The sequence below is a fragment of the Columba livia genome, chromosome 1 (genome assembly GCF_036013475.1).
Source record: "Columba livia isolate bColLiv1 breed racing homer chromosome 1, bColLiv1.pat.W.v2, whole genome shotgun sequence".
Taxonomy (NCBI): domain Eukaryota; kingdom Metazoa; phylum Chordata; class Aves; order Columbiformes; family Columbidae; genus Columba; species Columba livia.
The window spans coordinates 97,129,166-97,153,790 of NC_088602.1; the positions used below are offsets into that span (position 1 = coordinate 97,129,166).

General features: G+C 38.6%; 1 protein-coding gene across 1 annotated transcript in view; it reads left to right on the forward strand.

The window, feature by feature from the left end:
- PDXK (pyridoxal kinase) overlaps positions 1-24,625 on the forward strand; it is a 53,684-nt gene that overhangs the window by 6,436 nt on the left and 22,623 nt on the right. Inside the window, exons 2-3 of the mRNA XM_065069245.1 lie at positions 15,557-15,611; positions 23,093-23,197. Of these exons, the coding sequence (XP_064925317.1) occupies positions 15,557-15,611; positions 23,093-23,197 (160 nt within the window). The remainder of the gene's footprint in view (positions 1-15,556; positions 15,612-23,092; positions 23,198-24,625) is intronic.

A 24,625-nucleotide genomic window follows, 5' to 3' on the forward strand; every position in this document is an offset into this window, starting at 1 on the left:
CTGAAGTATGTATGTATAAGGATGGTACAAAGATACAACTGAGAAAAATAGGTGGCATACAAAGCTACTGATACTTCTCTAAAATCTTCCTTTTAGTGAAGCGTTGTTTCTTACTTCCTATTTTTTTCTATTTGTATCCAAAATTATGGTCACCTTTCCTTGAAGAGCATATTTAGTCCTTTTAAATAAGGGATACAGCATTATCCATGGCTGACTGAACACACACCAGGCAGGTATTTTTAGCTTCTTTAGGCTGAAAAGACGCAAGTGGAAGTTCCACTTCACTTACTTGTGTTGTATGGAAAACAGGCTGAGTCGGTGAAGCAAGGTTAAAGTGAGGAGCTGGACATTAGTCCTGGTACATAAAATGTCCATTTTTCTGAAATTACTATGTGTGATAAGTGTATGCACCACTATAGTATTCTACAGGGGAAAAAAATAATTGGTGAGGATAAAATGCCAAGCAATTCTATGTTGATAGGTAATACGTGTTCCAACAGAAGCCAAACTAGTTCATCATCTTGTGGCTTGGCAGCAGTGGGCCAACTGGTCATAGCAAAAAAGTATTACTGATCTGAAATTTGGCTATACTGAGCTACCCGAATTTTTTAAAGCCTTGGTTCAGGACTCATATTTGTTCATGCTAATTCATCTGTGACACCTCTGACCTCTAATTCCTTTAACATCTAGAACAACTATCCATAGAACAGGAGAGAGAACTGTGGTACCAAACCCTTTCACATAGTTCTTTTAAAGAATTGCACAAACAGAAAAGAAAACCAAAAAGCCACCTCATTTCACTTTCTTCATCCTGTGTAAATTTTAAACGTATCAACAAATTTGGGCTGAGTAGAAATCTTTCCACACCGATTTAAATTCACTCTCTTGGGAATGCAAAGCACCTCTTGCCAGAGGGATGTGTGGGATTGAGGAGGTGCTAGGGTACATACTGAAAAATGGTAAAGAGTCTCCCGCGTGGCAAAGCAAAAGCTGGAGAGCCACTTTCTGATCTGTAGATGCATTTCTTTCTGAAAACAGGTAAATGCTTTTCCTGACTAGGGAACCCTTTCCAGTCTGATCACAACTGTTCCCCTTCTGCCCCCCTGAGGGATCCAGTCGTGTTTTACCTCTCAGAAGACTATTTGTGTGGAAATCTCAAGCAAGGATGACATGCCTGTCAGTGACATAGTAAGTTGAAGGAAGGAATCCATGGCAGTCTTCAAGAATAGCATTTGCTATGTCAGCATACTTGAAACTGCCAAAGAAGTGAAGTGCTGGTCTGTCCCACAATATCAGAATAAGGCAACATATTTTGGCTTACTTAACTTGGCAGATTGCTAGCTAATAAGTATCTTTTCTTTCATACTCCACTTAATAGTTCTCTCTTTATCATTAAGACTAAACTATTTGCTTTCTTCCTGAATTTTACTGTGTTTGTTCATAGCTCCTGTACATGGTAATTCTGTCCCCATCTTCTGGAAGAGGAAAGAAAAAAATGCTGTAAGAGAAAAAATGTTGACCAAATTCTCAAAATTTGATACTGCTTTTGCAGGATTATATGATGGAATTTATGGTGATGTATTTAGTAAAGTTTGGTCTAAATCTAATGAATTAAAATATATATGTATTTCTTATAAGTCTGTGTATCTTCCTGTATTTTACAGTATTTGTTTTGGATGATGACTACTGCTGAACAAGTTTAGGCTGAAGGAAAACACTTCTTCTATGTGTCCAGCTCTTTACTGTGGTTACCCTCACTCTTCTGGCAGAATACAGCCCCTGTGTCATAGGGGTGGGCACCACGTTACCTGTGGAAACCATCAGACACTCTGAGCAGCTAAGAGAAACAAAAAAAACGTTTAAAAATGTTTAAAACTGAGGCCAGCAGGAGTAATGTTTCCTGCAGCACATTATTTGTTGTTGCTGTTTGTGGACCAGCACAACCTATAACCTATGTCCCAGATTATTCCTTTTGTAGTCAAATATTGCTGGTAGCTTTGTATTAGGGATGGTTGTTTCTGTTCTGACTGTAGTTATTGGAAGTAACATTGTGCCTCTGCTCATTCATACAATAAACAAACAAATATATGGCAATTTAGTGTTTAAATTTGAGAGATTTTATATTGTCACCTACCCTCTAGGGCAGGGGTGTCAAACTCATTTTTACCGGGGGCCACTTGAGCCTCGCGGTTGCCTTCAAAGGGCGGAATGTAATTTTAGGACTGTATAAATGTAGGAGTTGACACAGTCCTAAAATTACATTCGGCCCTTTGAAGGCAACTGTGAGGCTGATGTGGCCCCCCGGAGAAAACGAGTTTGACACCCCTCCTCTGGAGTATAGTTTCACGATCTGCTGGCTTCAGTAGCAAAGCAAGCTTGAGAATGTCTTGCTCTTTTCTTGCCACCACCAGCTGGTTCTTCCACCTGCAGTACTTTGCTGTTCACTTCTACTCTTCAAGGAAATTAATTTTGTGAGGCCATGTGGTAAACTGCTCTGAGAAGCAATCCAGATTATAAATAATTCGACAAAGGGAAAAGAAGAAAATCTTTATCTTGTGAGTCAATTTCCTGACCCAGTTCCCTACCAGCCCCACAGGCAGCTCTTTTGGCATAGCTGAGGTGCCAGATCAGGAGCAAGCCCCAGGCTCCTGCACTTGGCATCTGCTGAAGGAAACATTCCTCAAAGTACGCTCTTATCTAAGGCATCTTCTTTCTGTGACGGAACTGGTGAGACATTTAACTGTTCTCTAGAAGCCTCATGCTTTCCTTGCGGTGGCCTTGGTGTAATCTTTGCATAACATGGCACATCTTTCAGAGAGTTGCTTCCTGTCCACTTTTACAAGTGTTAAAGAAGTTTCTTTTCCCTAGGTTTCCTGTAGCAGAGACTCAGGCATGGATTCCAGAAGGTCTTCTTAAATTAATGTATTTGCAAGGTACAGCATAGAGCAGCTTCAGCTGGGTGCCTCCTGTAGAGGGACCCTCAGCAAAAAAAACCTTGGACGATTACACCCTCAAATTCCAAGTCATTTCAGCCCCTACCCCCCGTGTGTCACTTCAGGCCAATTGCAAAATTAGAGTCTTGGATTTCCTTGTTCTTCGTTGGATCTCTTCATTTTCATCAAGAGAGCTGTCAGTTAAAGTTCTGACCTACAGTTGCTATTTTGCACCTGCAGCTGGAGAAAGTAAATTCTTGGTCATTCTTCTGTTACATGCTGTTCTTTTCCTTTACTTATATCCAGGGATGCAGCTCCCCTTATTTTCTAGCTTGAAGACTCTGAGGCATTTTTTACTCAATAAAGCAGAAAGTTCAAAGGTTCACAGCTTGTAGAAGTCGTGCTAAGCAGACTTACTTATGCTAAGCGAATTCTATATAAGCAGTTTCTAACCAAGTTCTGTAAGAAGCAGCATACCAAATAATTCAATAAGCTAAGGCAGTCTGTTCCCTAACACAAGCATATGTTATGTTGCATCTTAAGGAGAGTGGGATCCATTCATAGTCTACCTAAGAAGGCCAAATAAAGCATATGTGCTGGATAAAACAAATATCTTTCTGTAGGATAACTCCACTGTAGATGTACATAATGTGCTTTCCATGCTGTGCTAATGGACTGACAGAGAGCTAGCTACCTAAAATATGAACAGCAGGATTAAAAATAAAATAAAAATCAGAGGAAAAGAATGTGTTGTGGGATTCCTCCCCTCCCCCAATTTCGCTCACTAAAATAAAAAATAGATTAAGTCCATGCCTGTTGGACCTACTGCTGCTGTGTATGTCTGCTTCTCCTAATCAGTGTTTGTAAACGCCCTTGTGTAGCACTGTGCATGATGCCAGTTGGCAGGAGTTTGCAGTGACAAGTATGGTGTTTTTGTCAAATTACACCCAAGTGTAGAAGCAGCATGAAGATGATTAATCTGAAATTTGCAGCAAAACTGCAGATTTTATAATTCTTCAAAAGAATATGTGAACCGCAGCTTCTCCATCTGAAATTAGAAGTTATTATCTGAGGTCACTGTTACCTAACAGTAAGCAGAATCTCAGGATGAGGGTGAAAATGTGTTTCTTGGGTGGAAGGTGGTCAGGAACCCACAGCACCACCTCATTTTCTTTTTCTTTTTTTCCTTCCCTTAGTGGGAAGAATGAAGAGGAAAACAGAAGCTGTTACTTCCTTGTCTTTCATTACCTTACCCCTTACAAATCAGTGCCTTGCAGAGCCATCACTTGATCCCAACCCAGATGGAAGGAGTGACCTCCTGCCCATAGGAAGGTTAATAGAGCAGCTTTACCACAAATCTTTGGACTCTGCAGCCTGGCTGATGCTGAACTGAACTGGTGTAATACATGAAGTAATGGCAATGAGCGTGTGCGTCTTGGAGGCACAAGAGACTGTTCATTTGAGTAGCCTGTGGAAAAATGCTGGTGATGTAGAACAAGGAATTTCGTAGTGGTGAACAAAATGGCTTAGGGGGAATTTTGATAAAGGCATGTATTTTGTGTCATCTTAGTATCCTGCACTGAATAGTTAGCAATGCGTACCAATCAGTCTGTCAGGGTGGGAAGTAAAACTGAGTGACATGGTGGTATTTGCTCTGAAGCATTCCTCTATATCCAGGGCTTATTTGGAGGAGCATCCTTAAGGCACCATTATCCTCATCTTGAATTTGGCCTGATTGTGTTTAAGATATGTACTTAAATTGTGAGCCTTTTCAGAAAAATCAAGAAACAAACTATTTGAAGATAAATTCATTGCAGTCTCAGGCTGTTCTAGTCTTTTCTGTTCAGATGGTCACAATGTTACAGCTACATCTGCAAGTTCTCAGCAAGTACCAATTTTGCCAGAGCACTTTGACAAAAAAATGCAGTCTGCTCTGGCAGAAAAGAGAGGCATTTGTTTTCTGCTCCGTCTCTAGTATGTCCTCTGTGGTGTCCAGTGCTAAGACAGCTTGTAAATCCTGAAAATTGGTATGTAGTTCATCAGAGGTGAAAAGGGAGTGTCAGTCAAGAAACTGGAATAAGTTACCTGAGGTGGTCATCTTGTCTTGTTTTTGCTGATGTGGGCCTAGTTGTTGTTGGGCCTGAGGACTTGTGGCCATAGAGCAACAATGAAGCATCAAATAAATGTGGCTGCAGCATATATAATATATCCCGATCTCCTCCAAACCTAGCTGCTTCTCATGTATATTTTTTGTAACGTGAAAGCCAAGAATGGAAGAAAACAGTTTAAGAGATGCATGGAATATGACTTGAGAGTACAGGAAGTTGAGGTGAAAGGTAGGTTCAGATAGGGAAAGGCATAGTGGTTTTGTTTGTTTTTTTTGTTTGTTTGTTTTGTGTTTTTTTGTTGTTGTTTGTTTGTTCCGTTTTTGGGTTCGTTTTGGTGTCTTTTTGCGTGTTTTTTGTGTTTTGTTTTTTTTTTGTGTTTTGTTTTTTTTTTGTGTGTTTTGTTTTTTTTTGTGTTTTGTTTTTTTTGTGTGTTTTGTTTTTTGTTTTTTTGGTTTTTTTTTTGTTTGTTTGTTTTTTGTGTTTTGTTTGTTTTTTGTGTTTTGGGTTTTTTTTTGTGTTTTGTTTTTTTTATGTGTGTTTTGTTTTTTTGTGTTTTGTTTTTTGTGTGTGTGTGGTTTTTTGTTTTGTTTTGTTTTTACCTTTGCCACTGGTGAAAAAGCTTCCCTCCCCCGCTTCCCGGGTCATCTGCCTAATTTTTGTATTGTTTGTTTTCTAATTGTCTGTTTGTAAACTCAGAGTTTGGTATCTGACTCCAGATGAATGAATCACCAACATCTCCAGCATCCCTGTTCCTGGGCTTTTTTGTTTACTCTTGTATTTTTATCCTGGCACAATATCTCCAATATCTTAGTGGTTTTTCTTTGCAGTGCCTTGTCAAATGCTGCCCTAAAATACAGCCATATTATATGTACAGAGTTCTCATTATCTACTTGGTATGGTTTATTAAAAACTCAGAAAGAGAAAAAAGGGATTGGGTTAGTCAATAGCAGTTTCAGTTTATCAACCTACGCCAGCAATTACGCCTGCTTCACTAATTGCCAGGACATGCCTTTTCTTTTTGCCAAGTTCCTTTTCTCAAACTTAATTTGTGTTCTATTTTCGACATCCAGTACAATGTTGTCGTGGTTTTTTTTTTGATACTGAATCAAATGGAAGAAGATGCAGTTAAGTGAAAGAGCTGGCCCACAGTGAGAGGTGCAAGCTGCAACTGGGAAATCCTTTCTCTTTCTTCCCCTTCAGATTAATTTGATTACAGAAATTCAGCCTTTTCAGATGTTTCTGTTCCATGTCCAGAAGAATACAGTGAAGCAATGATGTTCACTGGAACTACTGTGATTGTTGCTGTGTGAGACGAAGTTCCAAGCTGTAGTACATAAATAGTAGCACATACGTGCAAATGACTTACACTACGTATTCATCATAGTACATTTCATGGCCCGATACACAGACTTTCTTATTTTGAAGTATCATTGCCATTACTTAGCAAAAAAAGCCCCAAAACTCAATTGCCTTGTTTGAGTGGGTAATTTTAACTGTGGCATTTGAGTTAATTCTGTTAATGACTTTCAATTAAGCTCAGTTTTAATACATGTAAAAAAATTGCAAGGGATGGAATGGTTTTGGTTTATGTGATATGGTGATTTTTATAGACAAATACAGGTATTACTGACTAATTCAGTTTGTGGATCATACACATGTTCTGCTGAAAGTCAGCAGTTTGGGGAATTAACACGATTTCTCCGAAATTGTGTCTGTTTAAATCTGTGTAGCCTTCTTTGGTTATGTATGGTTTTAGTCTATAAAACTCTGTCCATTGATTGATGCATCTGTCAGTGTTACATTGCTACAGAAGTAATTTTCCTGTTGATGCAGGACCTACAATATGTGTGTCCTGTTCATAACAATGCAACCACCTGTCATCTAAATTTGGATGAGGAGGGAGATACTCTGGAAGAAAATATGAACATATAGTGGGGCTCTTCAGGCTTTTGATTGGTTTTGTGTGTCTGTCATATATGCTCAGATAGAGGCCCTCTGAGGTTAGTCAACGTGGCTTGTGCAGTCCTGAGCAGGGGAACTGTTTTGCTTTCAGTACATACATCGTGGTTCTGGTGAGCTACTGGTTAATACTTTCGAGATTATTTCCCCTTGTATGGGGCACTGGATATACTCTGTCAGTATACCTGTCTGCTTTTAGCTTCTTTTTTTGGGCCAGATTAATTTATTCAAGTACTTTATGCCAGCTTACCTTGTTGTTGAATTCCCTTTTGTAAATCATGTTTCTGGAGGCAGAGAAGTAAGACTGTAATTAGGCAGTTATTAAGTATGTTAACTAAAATTCATAGTCACAGGGAAGATGTTTGCATTGGGATAAACTTCACATGATCTTAAGCTTAATAAAAAATTGTGTATGTTTAATACATACACACAAAATAAAAATGGAGATGTAGAATTTGCTCTTGAATATTCATTTCTGTTTTTTGAAATGCTATTGTGTACTTTAAGTGATATAAATCAAAGCACTTCCCCATTACTTGGAAAGCTTGACTGGCTTTTGAAACTGAGGACTTTTATTTTCTTTCTGTAGAGCCCATGGGCTTGTCATGTGCTTCCATTAACTTTTGAAAATTAAACAGTGCATTTTGGTTTGAGTATTGGAAGGCTTCCATAAAAAGCCATTAATTTGTGGAGAAAAAGAAAGGGGTTTTGAGTTTGTTGTTGCAGCAGCAGGTGGCATGGTCTGTGTTCCGAAAAACAAAGTACAAGGCCGCAGGTATTATACAATACTGTAGAGACCATGGCAGCACACAGAGTACATATAATGCATTATAGTGGATTCTGCAGAGCATAAATTCCGTAAACTGTTCTTTGGCAGCTGGGGATGGACCAGTGTCTTGTCCCTAGTGGTATTCTTACTGTGTGTGTGAACGGCTGGTTGGTTCACTTGGTTTTGGTTCACTTGTCTAGTCTGTGTTGACTTTCTTCTCACTAGTCTTAATATTTACTGCTACTTTGCTCTATTCATCAGTCTGTTCCCATCTGTTGGCACAAAGGACAGGACATACCTGGCTTGGATGGTCAATCATTTGAACATTAATTGAAATACAGTCATCCTTTTTCCACAAACTTTAGTTATAAAGTGAGTATCTTGGTACAAAACAGGGAATTTGAAGTGCAAGGAAGTTTAGTGTTGCAATACAATGGTGCATTTATTTTTGGGAGAACAAGGTTCATGAAAGTCAAATCCTTCTTTTGAAAGTGTGAGCCTGAAAGGTTCTTTTCTCTCAGTTAGAAGAATCTTCTTTCTTCTTAGCCAGTGCCATTTGCTTGTCAAACTGTGTTGCCTGGTGATAAACTTACATTTTTAGAGATGTGAACAAATTACATTGTGAGATTTTCACCTGTGGTGCATTTGTAGCTGAGATCTGAATGTCAGACTCTAATTATGCATACAATAAATTAGTTACCTTGTGTTCCCAACAAAATAATTTGTATGAGCAACTGGCTGAGCTTGATTTGCAACTTCAACCTCTGCTATTTTCCCTGGACTTGTAGTTTACAAACCATTTGGTTTGTGGGCTCACTTGGGGAAATTGGTTTTGATGTGTTCTGGTATGGTAATTTTCCAAAATTAAGAACTGTGGAGGAACTGGAGAGATTCGATGGAGGTCCCAGCTTTGTTCCATGAAATACATATGATCCTCATGCTCCTAGTTTTTCTCCTTACTCTGTCTTTCACTCATTGTTCCAGATTTTTTCTCTGATTTGAGCTGTTGTACTGCTTTGTGGTTTTAGTTTCAAACCTTAAAATGAAGCCACCAGAAGCATAAACCTGGTGCCCAAAGAGAGAAATATGTACTGACCATGTTGCAGAATAGGGAGGTATTTAAAACTGAATTTTATTCTTGCAGAATTAGGTCTAAATTAAGTACAAACTCAAACATTCTAGTTAAATTGGTCCACTGATCATTTAACAGCAAAGGACGTATTATCTTTACTGACAAAGCTGGCATAGTGAATAGTGTAAACATATACCATACCTCTGTATTTTATTCTTATAACCAGAACTCTAGGTTGGGTAGCAGGTGATGATATTTTGTGTAATTTTACACATGGAGTTCTACAATGGGTAAAGCTGAGTTTTTTTGTGTAGCAGTATCATTGAATGACAGTGACCCTGGCTGGAAGGGACCTATGGATGTCCCCAGTCCAGTGCTTGCTCAAAGCTGGGTCAGCCCTAAGTTCAGACCAGGTTGCTCAGGCCTATGGCCTCTTGGGTCTTGAAAACCTCCAAGGACAGTGATTCCATAGGGTGTCTCTCAGCCCTCTCTAAACCTCTCTTTCTCTAAATATATACATATAATGCATTGGAAATTGTTTGGTTGATTTGTTTCTAATGTTTAGTAGCCAGGAAAGCAATAAAATGTAGTTCAGTTCAGAAGTTCGCATAATACAAGTGACAGTTTTTCTTGCACATTTATATTTAAGATACTTATATCTTAAAAACAAGCAAACAAACAAAACCCAATAACAGTAAAAACCCAGGCTGAACACAAGCAAGGAAAAAGGAAAACTTACTGAGTACTGTAAAGTGTGTGATACTTTTGAAAATTTACTTTCTTCCATGCAGAAGCATAGTAAAGGTGCAATACAAATTTCAAACAGAAGCAGTTCAGTAACAGCTTTTCACATTTCTCTAAGCATTTCTCAGAGTAAATAGAATTATTAAATGAGACTTTATGTTAATATTTACTCTGAGGCAGTGCTAATCTTTGAAGATAACTGTTTTCAGTCTCAAGTGGTGTTAACAGTCAAATAACAAGTAAGTTTAAAAGGTAAAAACGAGTACTTTTATTTGTCTCCAGTCCATTGGTACATAATGTAGATTCTACAAATATAAACATAATGCTTAGCAATCATTAAAACTGAATTTGAGATGTTGCATTTGCTTCAAAATCTTCCTGTTAATTCCTCTGTTGCTACACTCACAATTTGCCGTAATGTGGAACAGTTTTATTTCTCTTGTTTTACAATCTGCCTTCCTTTACATAACAGGCACAACTTAGGCTGACCTCTTGAAGGAAATGTATGTTTGTGATCTTGCATTTCTGACAACCTTTGGTACTAGTTCTTTGTGGTGAAGCAATAACATGTTTCAGTATATGTATGATTTAAATGTTTTCTGCAAGGGAGAGAGACTGTACATTTTAAACAAAGCTCCGATTCATGCATTAGCACAGTAGCAAAGTCCAAAAGGTTGCATTTTTACAGATGAACCAGAACTAAGATCTAGCTATATATATATAACTTATAGAACCCAAGACATTTTCTGTCTATCTGGACGTTTAGGTTGTTTTACTAGTAAAACAACTGGTATAATTTGTAAGATTTGAATCCTGAAGGAGATCTATTTTTTGGCTTCTTATTTGTGGCTTGGTCTAAGTTTAAATTACTTCTGTGCTTTTAGAAAAAAATAGGCTGTTGGCTCAGTTTCTCAAAAACAGCCAACACTTTTAAAGGTTGTATCTTTCTTGTGTGCTGGTTTTTCCCTTGAGCACTTACTAGTTCTAAGATGTGCATTCTAATAGTGCTGTAGACAAGGTACCTACAGGGGTGAGACACCTCTTTGCAAGGCTGAGATTGCACTTTCTGCACTGGGCGAAGATCTGGATGATATTTGTCACTTTTCTTCAGTTATTTGTGAGGAAGAACTAAGCCCAGTTTGATCTCGTGCATAATATTAGAGTATATGTTTCATGCCAGATGTTTCTTCAAACGCATTCTGCTCTAGTGTGTGTATTTTGATTTAATCTTCCAAATATTTTTCTGAAACGTGTCATTCACATCTGCCAGCCATGCCTTCCAAATACAAAACTCCTCCATTTTTGATGTCTGTGATGTATTTTTAGAAATGTAAGAGTTTTACCTCCTTTGCTTGAAGATACTTAAGTATGTTGGAATAGCCTGTTTTCCTCAGAGACTTCAATCACATTAAATGTCACTATATGATGTGATATAGGCAACCTTAGTTTGGGTCTTAAGAACATTGTTTGACATGTGCATAGTCTGGAGGCTGAGAGATTTAGGGTGAGCTCAGTTATCTTTTTCCTTTGAAGAGTGCTTATCATCCTTACCCAAACTGGCTATGGGTTTAGATTTGCCCAGAATTTGCAGTTTTGTGGGCGAATATATAGAATGACAGCAACGGAAGAGCGTAGAAACCAGGAATTATTCTCTGCTGGAGGGCCTGTAAAAGACCAGATCACCCAAAGCAGGGGAGAATGGTAACGGAGATGATGTGTGTCTGTGGCAGCTGGAGCCCTGGACACTTGCAGCAGAGTATCTGCCATAACCTATATTTCCAAAACCAGAGGCAGGAGTGTCACCACAAGATTGTTTCTATAGGGAGCAGGGGACGTTACACAGGTATAGGCTATTTACAAGCTGGTATAGGGAAGCAATGAATGAAGCATTATTGTGCATTTCGTATTAAGGTCCATCCTCATACTAATCAAGTAGGATTTGAAGGTGTTCATTCTGCCATAGGCAAAATCCAAGTGGAGTGGGTTCCTTCAGTTTATTTACACAGAGGTGCAAGAAACATATACATGTATACACACAGAAGAATGACAGTTTCAACACCTAAAGTTGGGTCATTTTGCAAACATAGCAGACTGATATGCAAATAAATTCTGGCAGCAAAGGGAGAGTGGTGCAGCAGTGGGTATAAGGTGAAGCTATCAATATCTAAATAAAGGCATTTGTGCCACAGGTAGACCTGGGAAATATTCTGCTTTGTATTTTGAGCAAAGTGTAGGGACACATGGAGACTTCGGTACGCCATGATAAACCATTACAAGCTTGAATTTGTTCCCTGTTGACTGAATGCTACCAAATGATTGTATAGATCTTACTTTATTTACAATTTCATGTGCAGTCTTTAATGAATTACAGCATTTTCATTGCTCACAAAATAAAGTGTTAAAGTGACAATTTAACTGGCATATAGATATGTACTTACTTCAGAAACTTGGGGAGGTTTGTTTTTCTATGTAGAAAAAATGTCAGTAACCAGAATGGATTGAATCAATGAATTAAAATAAGTTATTTACATTGTGTTTCATATCAACAGTCAAGAAACATGAAAAAATAGTTGAGTTTAGTCCTGGTTTGAATTTGTGCTTTCTAGTCATTTTACAAAGGAAAAGTTGGTCATTTTCCAAAAGAAAGGCTGATTCTTACTGGGTTATGATGTTGGAAAAATTATACATAATTTTGGGTGATAATTGGTACTTTTGTGTGCAAATATGAGAAGATTTTTTTTTGTATGATTGATTGAGTATTTTTGCTCTGATCTCAGTTTTCTAGATCTGTATATACAAAAATCATATATTTCTAATTAGGTAGTTAACTTTAACTTGAGATTTATGTAACCTCTGATTTGGGTAGAAATTTTTAATTAAATTTAAAGGAATGTTAAATTGTTGCTTTTAGTTAGGTCTGCCCAGGAAATTAAAATATGAGAATATATTCAGAAGATTTAACAAGACATCTTTTGAAGACAGCTGCCTTTGTAAGCAGGGAATGTATTCATCATTCAGTGAATGAGAAACTGTTTCTGATACATGCCATGCTTTAGATATGCAAGGATGATAGTTACTAATAGTGTTTTTAATCGTTGTTTGAGGGAGGAAGCTAATATTTCCTTATCCACTGTAAATGATTGGGTTGTTAAAATGAACTATGCAAACCAAAATTAAGACACAGGATTCTCTGTAATGGTAGAAGAGATGATTGCTGTCAAAAGCTGCTTTTAGCACTTCAGTATACCCTGGTTTCAGATTGTCTTCTGATTAAATTCCATGAGACTTTTCAGTGCAATTTGCCTTGTTAGCTAACACATACTGGCTTAATATGGCTTCGACATTCTTTTTAATTATTTTAATATTTTATTCTAAGGCTTAGACCTCAACATCTGTTGCTCTCATTCCAAAAGTAGTACTAATTAGGGGGTTTAGTTGTACTTTGGTTTTTAAATGACACTTTATGTCTTTTAATTACACTCTCTGTTTGATAAGAACATTTGTAAAAGGAAATTCCTTGAAGTAGCAGCTGTGGCTCATTTTGAGGGTTGAATCAGAACCAGAGAATTGTGAACCTGCTTTAGCGGGTGGGTTGGAGCAGAGGATCTCCAGAAGTCCCTTCCAACCGCAACCATTCTATGATTCTGTGTAATTAGGTGTGTTAAACTACAGTCATGTACATTTATTCGAAACAAAACTTTAGGAATAATTAGAAACGGTGACAGAATTTACTAACACCATTAAAATATTGTTAGGGAGATGTTTGAAGGCTTTTTAGCCTCTTCTGCACTGGTGAGAAAGCTCCTTTGCTGAATTTGAGCTGTCTGTGACTTTGACTGTTCAGAAGCATTTCCTTTAACTCTCTTTTTACGAAGTAGACAGCGAAGCTGTTGGAGACAGCTGCGCATCAAGTTAGAGCTGGCCTCCCTTGCATTTCCCTTTCTGCTGGTTGAAGCAGATAAACTGGCCAAAACAAATCCAAAATCCCTAATCCTACAGAAAAGCTTGTTGAGAAATCAAATGATAGCTAGTGCTGGTAGCGGCAATAAAGGACTGCTATTTCTGGTAACTATCAGCTATACACACAGTGCTTATCCATATGATAAAACAGCCCTCCCTACAAGCAGTTGTGCATGCTCTTCTTCACTATAGCACTAAGTGTAAACCTGATGAGCTAGTAAATCATAGTAAGTGTTGTGTCAATGGTTTAATAGTTGGAGATGTGATCTAAACATTGCATAGAAATGGATTAATTCACAATTAGTGCCAAGATGTTTGAAGGAAATTAGAACTTCTTAGGTCTGTTCATTGCAGAGAGGGGAGTTGAATATGGGATTACAGTCTCATTAGAAGTAACATTCTCATTTATTTCTTTGAACAGCACATGCATATATCAAGGTTAATGTCATAACAGTATGGCCATGTTCATGTATGGCCCTTTCATCCCTCGGTCTTTAAAATAAAATTCACCAAGGTGAAATAAGAAACTGGGGTGAAAGTAGGCACTGAGGTTAATTTTAACTTGATCACACTGAGCCAACGCACCAGTCTGTGTATCATTAATGTAAGATTACTTTGCTTTCTGTTTGGAATGAACAGAAACCTTTGTTATACAGTGAAAGAAGAGACTTGTTCTGTGAAGACTTGTGTGGACTCTGAGCTGTGAGATGATAGAAATGTAGTGCCTGCCGGCAGAAGGAACCACCCATTGCAGCATGTACACCTATCTTGGAATGGCCCAGGGTTTGAAATAGGAGCCTTTACCACTTCTTGGCTTTTTTGTGTGAGAGAAGGTCCGTGCACAGGGAAAACCTCATGTCTGGCACCATACACCCATAGATTTTTAATGTATGTGGACGGGTTGCCTTTGTGATAAAAAGGGAGAGTCATGCGTCTCAGTGAAAAACGTGACTGGCAAAAGCTTCATTTGTTCACTCCTGCCTCCCCAGCAAATTGCCTGAAAGTGGATCATAAACAGCAATGCATCATTACTGTTATCCCCCAGTATGACTCACTGAGCCATATATAGCAGCTCTTCTTTTGAGGAGAATTCTTACTCAGAGCCATGTAGGATGTGGAAACAAATATTAAATGTCAGACTGTTATGTCACTGTTGCATTAGAATTTCTTTCGTGGCAGATAAAAATGTCTAAAAATGTCTTGAACAGCAAAGCCTGTCTCTATTAAGCAGGTACTGTCAGGTTAAAAATCCTCATTATCTTTCTCCTGATTCAGTGCTCTTATTTTCATAGTATTTGTTTCCTTTTGGGCAACAAGAATGTGTTTGTTGGTTGCACTAGCAAATTCTTGGGTATTTCAATATTTGGATTGCTGGTAATGCAAGGTAGCAGGTAGCTTTTGGAGCATGCTTTAGGCTTTTTTTTTTACTCTGTGTTTTTAAGAGCTCTCTCCCTTTAATTGCCTAATCATGCCCCAAATTAGTTCTCTGGGATTTCTTTCTGTTCTCTTCTAGTTGTAAAGAAACTGGTTGTGACATCCAAGTATGGCTTGTAACGCTGATACCTTTTAAGATTCTTCCGTCCTCCTTTAAAAAAATTGGCTTTCTGGAATGCTAACAGCATCCTCTCTCCATATTTTTTATTAATTTAGTACCTTGAAATTTAGACTGCTTTTCTTGCCAAGAAAGACTAGCCAAGGCTTTCTTCAGGGTTTCAGTTATCGCTGGTGGACCAGCCTCTCTGTCCTTATCCCCAGATGAGCTCCAGCCTGCGTAAAACACTGTTAAAACACTGTTGCCAGTGTGGCTTTTGTTCTGTGTCCACTGCTGCAGTGAAGTACTGTGTTGTTTGTTTATGTTGTATGTTTGTTGACTCAGCTTTCACTTTGAAACAGCGCTCAAGATTTTAAAATATGCACTGGGAAATAAGAATCCTTTCTTGTGTTTTGTGGTGTTCATAACATGTTAGTAAAGCTGTGTTTGTAAAATAAATATTCCTGTGTTTTGTTACAGGTTTTGGGATTTGAAGTTGATACGGTGAACTCTGTCCAGTTTTCAAACCACACAGGTAAATTTTACATGTGTCTTCAGATACCACTCCACAGTCACTCAGCTCTACTGAAGGTGTGGCTCACCTCATCACATGACAGTGGAAAGAACATCGGTCTCAGGTTTTCACACTCATGTTCAGGATATAGGACAGAAATGTAATTTTTAGGTTTTGATCGAAGTCTGTATTTGGCATTAGGGCATGGTGTGATGTGGTAATGTCCTGTTCTGCTACTTCAGAGTGTGACTTTCTTTTGTTAGGCAGTAATCTAATTAACTTAGTGAAATAACACAAATACAGCCATCTATGCAGGCAGACCTGTGAACAGGAGGACTCTTCAGTACTGTTTTCTGTTCATTATGGCTCTATGACACTCATAATCCTATTACCAACCCAAACATCAAAACACTGAGCTAGACACAATGTTTCCTGTTTTTATGTGCCCCCTCAGCTGGCTAGCAAGCATCCTAAAAGTAAATTCTAGAGGGAGGAAGAGGATGGAGTCTTAATACATTTGGGTGTTTTTTCCACTTGGGTTATAAGCCTGAACATGAAGCACTCACATAATACTTTCAGACTTTCTAACACTCACAGTGAAAGAGGGCTTTAGTTTTCAAAAGAACATTGAAATTTATTTTATCAATACTTTTCACCCATAAAGGAGCTCCAAGTGACGTGCTATTTTTGGATCAATAGAAACACATCTATTGCCATGGTGGTGGCAGGTTGTTTGAGGGGAGATCTACTCTAGATAAAGAAATTCTAAGGATGTCTTAAAAAATAATCCAATAACAAATTCTGGCTTTTACATCATGAAAAAGAGCAAAAGTTGTTTCTAACAAAGGAAAAAAAAAGTTGAGATACTTCCCTAATATCTCACAGGTACAGCCCCATTAACAAACTGCTAAATTTTTGGAACAGACAGCAGAGCTGGAAGCCTCTGTCTTCTCTTACTATATTGAACTCCATGCAGCTTTCAAAAAGGTTGTAAGCTGTTCCTATCATGGAAGGAATTCAGTGGCACCCTGGGAAGAAGAAATGGAAGTTTCAAAGGTAGCTAGAAAGCCATCTCTGCTTGTTGGGGAAAGGCACAAAAGAGGTAATAATTAAACAAACGTTGAGGATCTTTCCTGGCTCAGATAAAAAGCTGCTTATTCTGCTTGTATCCTTTGGCACAGTACAAAGGTTCTCTCATGTTTTCAAGAGATACTTAAATTAAATGTACATTCTGTTTGTTTTAATGTAGTTGGTTTTGGAGTTTGGGATTTTTTTGTTTTGTTTTTGATAGCTGGGTAAACCTGTTGTAATCTTCCAGAAATGAAGCAATTTTTTCACATGAAATAACTCAGGGCTCAAAATAGATGAGCGCCTGTCGTTTGTTGGCTTTCAGTTTCAAGATCAAATCAGCATCATAGGGCTTTAAAAGAGCTTAAAAAAGGTTTTATTGTATGATAAACTAAATGTGTCTGAAAGTAGGTAAATTACATTACCAATAGGATGACCAGGTTCTTAAAACAAAACAAACAAATCTTCCTTCTTTCTAATAGTATCACAGCTGGAGGAAGGTTACCAGTGCTTCATTTGTGGTTTGGCAGACAATGAAGACAGTAGAAAGAACAAAAATTTGTGATTCCTCTGCCTGTCCCCTACCACCCCACCCTCCAAGGCCTAAATAAATATCCCAAAAATATCTCAAAGATTGCAAGTCTTTAAAATATTTGGAGTCACATTATTTTTTTTCTTTTCTGTAATCTTGATTGTCTTAGTGAATGTGTTAAATCCCAGAGATTAGTGCACAACCTCATGACTTTGGGAAGCAAGAGTTTTCAGAAAAAAAATCACCGTACGCCATTTGGTACTTGCCAAGTGTGAGTAAAAGGAGATTATATTTAGCAGTATTGGTCATTTGGCTGAAAGAGGAAGGGAATGGAGAAAAAAAAAGGAAGGACACATTCTCTTTTATGGCAGGTCTAGTTTTCTAACAGTGTAGTTTTTCCATGAAATCCTTTCTACCCTTTCTTAAATTTAAGAATAAATTATAAGCTTGGTGGCTTTGCACCTAATTTTTGAGAGAGGTACATAGGAACATGTGGTGTCCTCATACAAAGACTCTTCCAAGCTTGAACATTTACATGTGCCTGCACACGGACTTGCACTAGTACCTGCAAACCTCTGTACGTGCCCTTTGTGCTGCTGCAGGGATTAATGGACAGAAACTGCCTCACTCTAGGCCGTGGCTTGTGTCTGGAGCAGTGCCGCAATACACAGGAATCCTGTGCTGGATGAACTGGCAAAGGTATATTGATTTTCCTAGAAGAACAAGATCTTATGAGAACCCTTTCTGTGGTCATCGTTCAAGCTGAAGGGCAAATTTTTGCTTCAAAATCTGTGAATTCCAGTTTCTAAAACAAGGTGGCCTACCAGAGGAGACACAGATAAAAATGTGTGTGAGGCTTTGGTCATGATTTTTTTCTTTCCCCATCTCAGTCTTTAAGCCTGGTCTTGTCAGCAACAGATAAAACGCAGAGAGAATTTATGACTAACAGGCTTTCTTTGATGAATCATTATTGCGCTTTTTTGCCCTATTTTTAAATTAGTAAGATACCACAAGCCCATTTCTGCTGACTCCTGCTCAGAAAATTCAGCTTTCTTTAGTCTCCGATAATCTCAAGATTCAGAAAATGTGCTTTAAATCAGTCCCTCTGGGAGAACAGTTTATCATGTTGCTTCATGAGGAACTTCATGATTAGAGTGACTCATCCTTGAATGGCATCGTGCTTCATGTATAAATAAAAGAAGCTGTAATGCAACCTACAAAGATTCTGTGATTTTATTCAATTTTACTGTGCTGTTTGCAGAAGCATCTCATTGTCTGATGTTCAAAAATAAAAATATAGATTTTTTTTTTGTTGTATAGTTAATTTTTTTTTTAGGGTGCATGTTTAATTCTTCAGTGGTTTGCATTTTTGGTTTTAATTGGTAGGTTAATGGTAAGCATATAGTGTGCTTACTTTGCCATCCAGATCCTACCTTTGAAACTGCTTCAGAACAAATAGCCTGTTGTTTTTTTTTTTTTTCTGTTTCTTTTTATTTTTAAGCAAAGCACTTTTGGCTTTCACTTAGTGGATGTGTAGTGGGTGGTTGGGTTGGCTGGTAGGTCTAGTACATGAGTAATTATAATTGTGTCTTGTTGATGTGATTCTTTGCAGTCTACCGCCCATATGCTGTCATTCACACATGTGCAGTGCACGACAAAAAGAAAGTATCTCCACTTGTGCCTGACACTGGTAGTATTTTACTCCCACACTGACCAGCTGTGAAAAATCCAATGGAGTGTTTGGTGCTGCGTTTCTGGTTTTGTTCAAGGCCACCTGGTAGCTGAAGATTAAGTCGTGTTTGGACCAGGTTGTCTGACAGAGTTTGCGTGTGAGTTTTGTGACACAGCTGGGAACAGATTACCTTCACATCGTGTTCATTAAGCACTACCTCTTTCTTCCTTTTCCCATGTCGAATATTTGTTTATGGAAGCTACATGGAATGGTTTTGCAGGGAGCACCACAGGAGCAACGCAAACCTCAGAACAGAATGTTCTGGGTTGGAAAACAAATAAATCTTATATGCCTTGCTGTACTTAAATGAAAGCTTTTTTGTTGTTTTTTGTTTGTTTGTTTTGTTTTGGTGCCTCTTGTTTGCTTTGTAATTTTTTAAATTTTTTCTTCTTGTATTCCTGGGATATTTTTATCTTTTTTTTCCCTTGTTTTTGGAAGTAACTAAGAGGCTTATAAATATATTCCAAAGGAGAAAAAAAATGTACCAGTGGAGGAAAGCAGGAAAGAAAATTATGTAAATTCATCTTGGATGCAGTATTAGCTGCCTCTTTTGATTGTGGTTTTGTTTTTTGTTTTTTCTTTTTTGTACATATGAACCAAGGCATTTCCTCGGAGACTAATGAATACCTTCATCATTTCAGAGGGATGAGTGACAAGAAGCATCATATCTTGCTTGTTTTTCATTCCCTTACCTGCTCAAAAGCAAATATGTAACATTTAATTGCAATAGAAGACCATAACACAGATATGCAGAAGGGGTATAAAGCTGTTTAAGTGTTTATGTTCATCTGTGTGTTCAAAATTATTAGTAATCTGGGAGACTAATGTAGTCAGTCTGAGCCAAGTGCAATTCTGGAGGGCTGTATCACGTTTTGTAGCGCTGTCTCTGGTCTCTCAGTTCCAGCATGGAGGGGAATTGTTTGATGGTTTTGTAACCAAAGCAAGAAAGACTCAGCTGTCTTCCTCTGTGAAAGATACAAGGTCTCACTTCAGTATCCAAGATAAAAGTGTAATCATTTGATCCAGCTGCTCTGCCTAACCAGCTCTGTAGTCTCCAGGTAGGATTCATTCGTTTTGCCAAACTACAAACTTGAAACTCATTCTTTAGTTGTCTTGGCTGTGGTTCTGGTACAATGTTTGCAAATAGCCAGGTGCTGTGAGACTGTGAACTGCTGTATTGTTGAGTGCCACAGTGGAAATACTGCTGCAGAGTAGGAGTTAATAGTAAGTGGACAATTAAACAGAAGGTTTTAAGTTTTCTGTTGCTGTTTTTTGGATATTCATCTTCAGTGGTGCAGGCATAGAAATAACATTTATAGGAAGCTGATTTTATTTTAGGTCTTGCAGGGCAACTCTGGGCCTTCAAATGTGCTCGTTGCCAGCTGAGTTCCCATATCTAGCCGAGGAAGACAGTGATTCCTTGTCATCCTAACTCCAACCACTGTTAGGCTTTTCCCTAAGTCCAGTTTACCTCGTGTGTTTAAGCTTGCTGTTGGCATTCCCTGCTGACTAGTTTTGGGCTCAGGGCTAGGCAAGTGTTTTTTTGACCACACAGTGTATCTGTCTGAATTTTTGCTGAACCTTACCCCCGTGCCTTTCCAGCCAGTCCCTCTCCCTCTTTCTGGGACCACGAGGTATCCATCCTTCAGGTAGTGAAATCCTTTTTGAGTATGTGTAACCAGCTTTTTCTTCTGTCTACATACAGAAGCTGCTTTTTGGTTGTATATTCCACTAGGAGAGTAGGATAAATTCAGGGTCGTGGAATTTGCCCCTTGTTCATCATGTTACATGAAGCTGCCCTGGGGAAGAGGCTTAGTGTGGTTTCCATCTTGCTGACAGTTTTGATTTGTTTGTTTTTTCTTACTGGAACACAATTCAGCTCCTAATGAAATCATGGTTCTCTGCAGATCTCGTGAAGGCATTGGCCTTTTTTGTTTGGTTGGTTTTTGTTTTTGTTTGCATAGCTGGGGCTTCCCAAGGGCTTTTTTTTCCTCCTGAAAATTGGGTTGTATTGCACGTGTTATCAGCTGGTAAAAAGGATCCTCTAGATACCCTTGGAAGTCATTGCTACGGAGTTCGGTCAATGTTCTTGCCCCACGTGGGTAACTTAACAATTCCTGACCTAAGCTGGGTGCTACCTAACATTTTGTTTCCATATATATTTCCCTCCTTCGGTGGAGGATCAGTGTGACATGGACCCTGTGCATCGACTGTTTAAGACAGCTTGACATAGGAAGACAAACTTTCAGTTAAATAGTAAATATGCAGGGTCCCTGTGCAGGAATGGTTTCCAAGCCTATCTAGATTGTCTGGACAATCTATTGTAGCTATTTTTATGTCTGTGTGTAAGATGAATGATTGCTCTTTTGCTGCCTGACCTTGATTTTGGGTGATGCTGCACTCAGTTTCATTGATGGGCACGATGGAATGAAAAGGACTGTGTTGTGTCCCTGTACAGACTGGCTTTGCTGTGCTAATAGAAGTGGAGGTTTGGGGAAGAGGAGAGGGGGCAGACTGTTTTTCTTTGAAGCTGCAGATGTGACAGACCAAACAGCTGCATGTGTGTTAAATAAGCCAAGTATTTTACTCACTTGTAGTCAAGGGTTTGTCATATACTTGGGGCTAGACACATACCTAGGTGTTAGGTGTTGCCATTTTGAATATCACTGTATTCTGGAGTGGAACTACAGCCATAACATATGAGAATCCCTCACTTTGTCCATTTCTTCACAGAGGCTTTTTAAAAAGTGTTTGCTTGGAGGGGATCGTCATGGCTGATGTGAGTCGGTCTCCCAGCCAGCTGGCAGCAAGTCGTGTTTCAGAGGCTGGGCCTTTGTGAGCTGAGGAGAGCAAAATGATCCATCTGCTCACCCTACTGTGGGTGTATTTGCATTCATAAGAAGGAAAACTGAAAAATGTGCTTATTCCAGGCTCTAGGCTCCTTTTGGCAGTTACTCTAATAACACAGTTTAAAGTGATAATCAAAGCCAACAGTTTTTATCACAGAATTTTCTAACTTCAACAGCAGAAATTAAAACAAACAAAATACCATTGTCTTCACATGGGGGCGGTGTGGAAGAAGACACCTCATTTAACTTATCACTTTTCCTAATTCCAGTTAATAAAAAAACAAGCTTTATAACAAACTCTGAATTCATGGTGGTTGGAAAAGTTAAATTGTGTGCCCTTCATCTAGTATCCTGGAGGAAGCCCCATTCTTATATACAAGGGAGTGATGGCTGCCATCTATATGGGCAGGCTTTCATGAAAAGGTACGACGTTCATTTACATTTTTCAAAAAAAGTTTAGAGTCTGTCAAGGAACAAAATCCCCTCCCACAGTCCCCTCCATGAAATTGGCTGCCATGGAGCTTGCTCCATTGTTTGCTGAAATCAGTTCAGCTTCTCCAATATAACTTCGCCTTCTGTCGGCTTCTCAGCCAAGAACATTGGCTTATAATTCTTAGAGATGAGTGAAGCATAAGAGCGTATGGATATTATTTGTCTGTTTATAGTGTCTTTCTGAAACTCACTTGCCTCCTGTGGGATCCTCAGCATTAAAATTGTGCTATGCTTGGAAGAAAATCTGTCAGACGACATTGTAAGTTTAAAACATAAATGACAGTGTTCTGCTGTGGTCACTCTATTCATTACATACAAGTCCCAGTGAATGCTGTGTCTGATGGGTGCAGTGGTGCTGCCTGTCTGCATCCAGACAGATCCACAAGCCTGGTTAAGCTTGTCATCTAGCTGTCGATCTTTTTTCTTTTTCTTAGTAGTGTAAAATTTAAAGAAAGGTTATACTGATGCCTTCCCCCAGTGGAGTCTAAAGCATATGTTCGTCCCCCTCCACACAGGAGAAGGATAGTTATATAGACTCCATGGGAAAACTTGGGAGAGCTTGTGTGTGCTCTGCTCCATTTGCTGATAAATGAACAGTCTCAAACTCCAGTGTAGTCACTGGAGTTCCTTTGGGAAACAGAGATGCTAAGAAAAAGCGGAGCACTTAACTGTTTTGCTGACAGCAGTTTTAATTCAGCAATAGCGTTTTACAGAAGAGGAGATGGAAATGCTTTCTGGTGCTAATATCTGATCTCTCCAAGTGTATAACCTGTGTGATCCTGAATAGAACATCTATCTCTTGAAAAACTATCTGGTGTTTACTTTGCAGGTTATGCCCACTGGAAGGGTCAGGTGTTAAATTCAGATGAACTTCATGAACTGTATGACGGACTTAAGCTGAACAGTGTCAACCAGTATGATTATGTACTCACAGGTAAGAAGAGCTTCTTCCTTGGTAGATCCCATAAGATGTAAACAAAAGTAAAGAAATATAAACCATATCCCTCCTTATTCCAAACCAAGCAATTACATTTTACCTCCTTTGATTCCTCCTGCAATTTCATCTGTACATTATAGTCTCAATTGTTTATGCTATTTAGTTTGAAACAACCACTGTTCTCCAGCCTGAAAGTTGCAATTAAGTGCATAAATTGATCCCCTTGTGTAGTTTACAGAGTTGTACAGGCCAGTCACATACAGGCTTAGTTAATGTTTTGGGAACGCCTCTGCTGAAAAAAGGATGAGGAATGTCAGAGTATTCTTTTAAAATTTATTATGAAGACTTAAGTTTAATCCTTTCTCCTAAATTTGCAGTACTGTCATGCAGTGTTACTGTAGCATGATTTTATACATAATTGTCTATCCTTGTTTTTCCTACTTGATCTTTAAGAGCTAGTGCTTTGGATACAAAGTTAAGTATTAGCAGGTTGGATTTTGGGTTTGACTGTCATCTCTCTTGGTTTTTTCACTCTTGTTATTGTGTAGGTCCTCTGAGTGGATACGGTTCTGCAGGACATAATAACTGTACGGTGTTTTCCTTTGCTTGCCACTAGGTGCAAAGTGTTTATAAATATAGGCAAAGAGAGCTGCTTTTAGAATGTTTTATAGAAAAGAGAGGTTCTGTGTGCAGTTTTTCTTAAAAACTGCTTCTTATCCAATTTCTGCTTCTCAAATATATATTACTGATTGGGTTTCACCGCATTAAGAGCTGTGCATCTGGTTTAGATTACGGTATCAAATTTTCATAGCAGTGAACAGTCACTTTTAAAGGTAAACAGAAAATACATCACTAGGTTCGATTGATTTTGTGGTTTCCACATGTAGGAAAGTGCTTTATACACAAGGAAAACTAGAAACTTCAAGTGTATGGATAGTAACCCTAAAGTAATCCTTCTGGCTTGATGGTATGGCATGTCTGAAGAGTCATTTTTCTTTCGTCTTCAGGGAATATCTCTGAAGTGAAGGACAGTAAACAGAAAATAGAATGAACTGAGGTTAAGAAATTCATTTCAGCATAAGTGGGTTCTTTGTGACTGAGAAATAGACAAACACCTTTTCTTTCCTTGAAAGAAGTCACATAGATGACAATTCTGGGAAAAGTGCGCTGTATTGTAGGAGTTTTCAGGAGGTGTTAGTATACTGGGCCCCTCAGTTCCAGAAGGACAGGGAACTGCTGGAGAGAGTCCAGCGCAGGGCAACAAAGATGATTAAGGGAGTGGAGCATCTCCCTTATGAGGAAAGACTGAGGGAGCTGGGTCTCTTTAGCTTGGAGAAGAGGAGACTGAGGGGTGACCTTATTAATGTTTACGAGTATATAAAGGGTGAGTGTCACAAGGATGGAGCCAGGCTATTCTCAGTGACA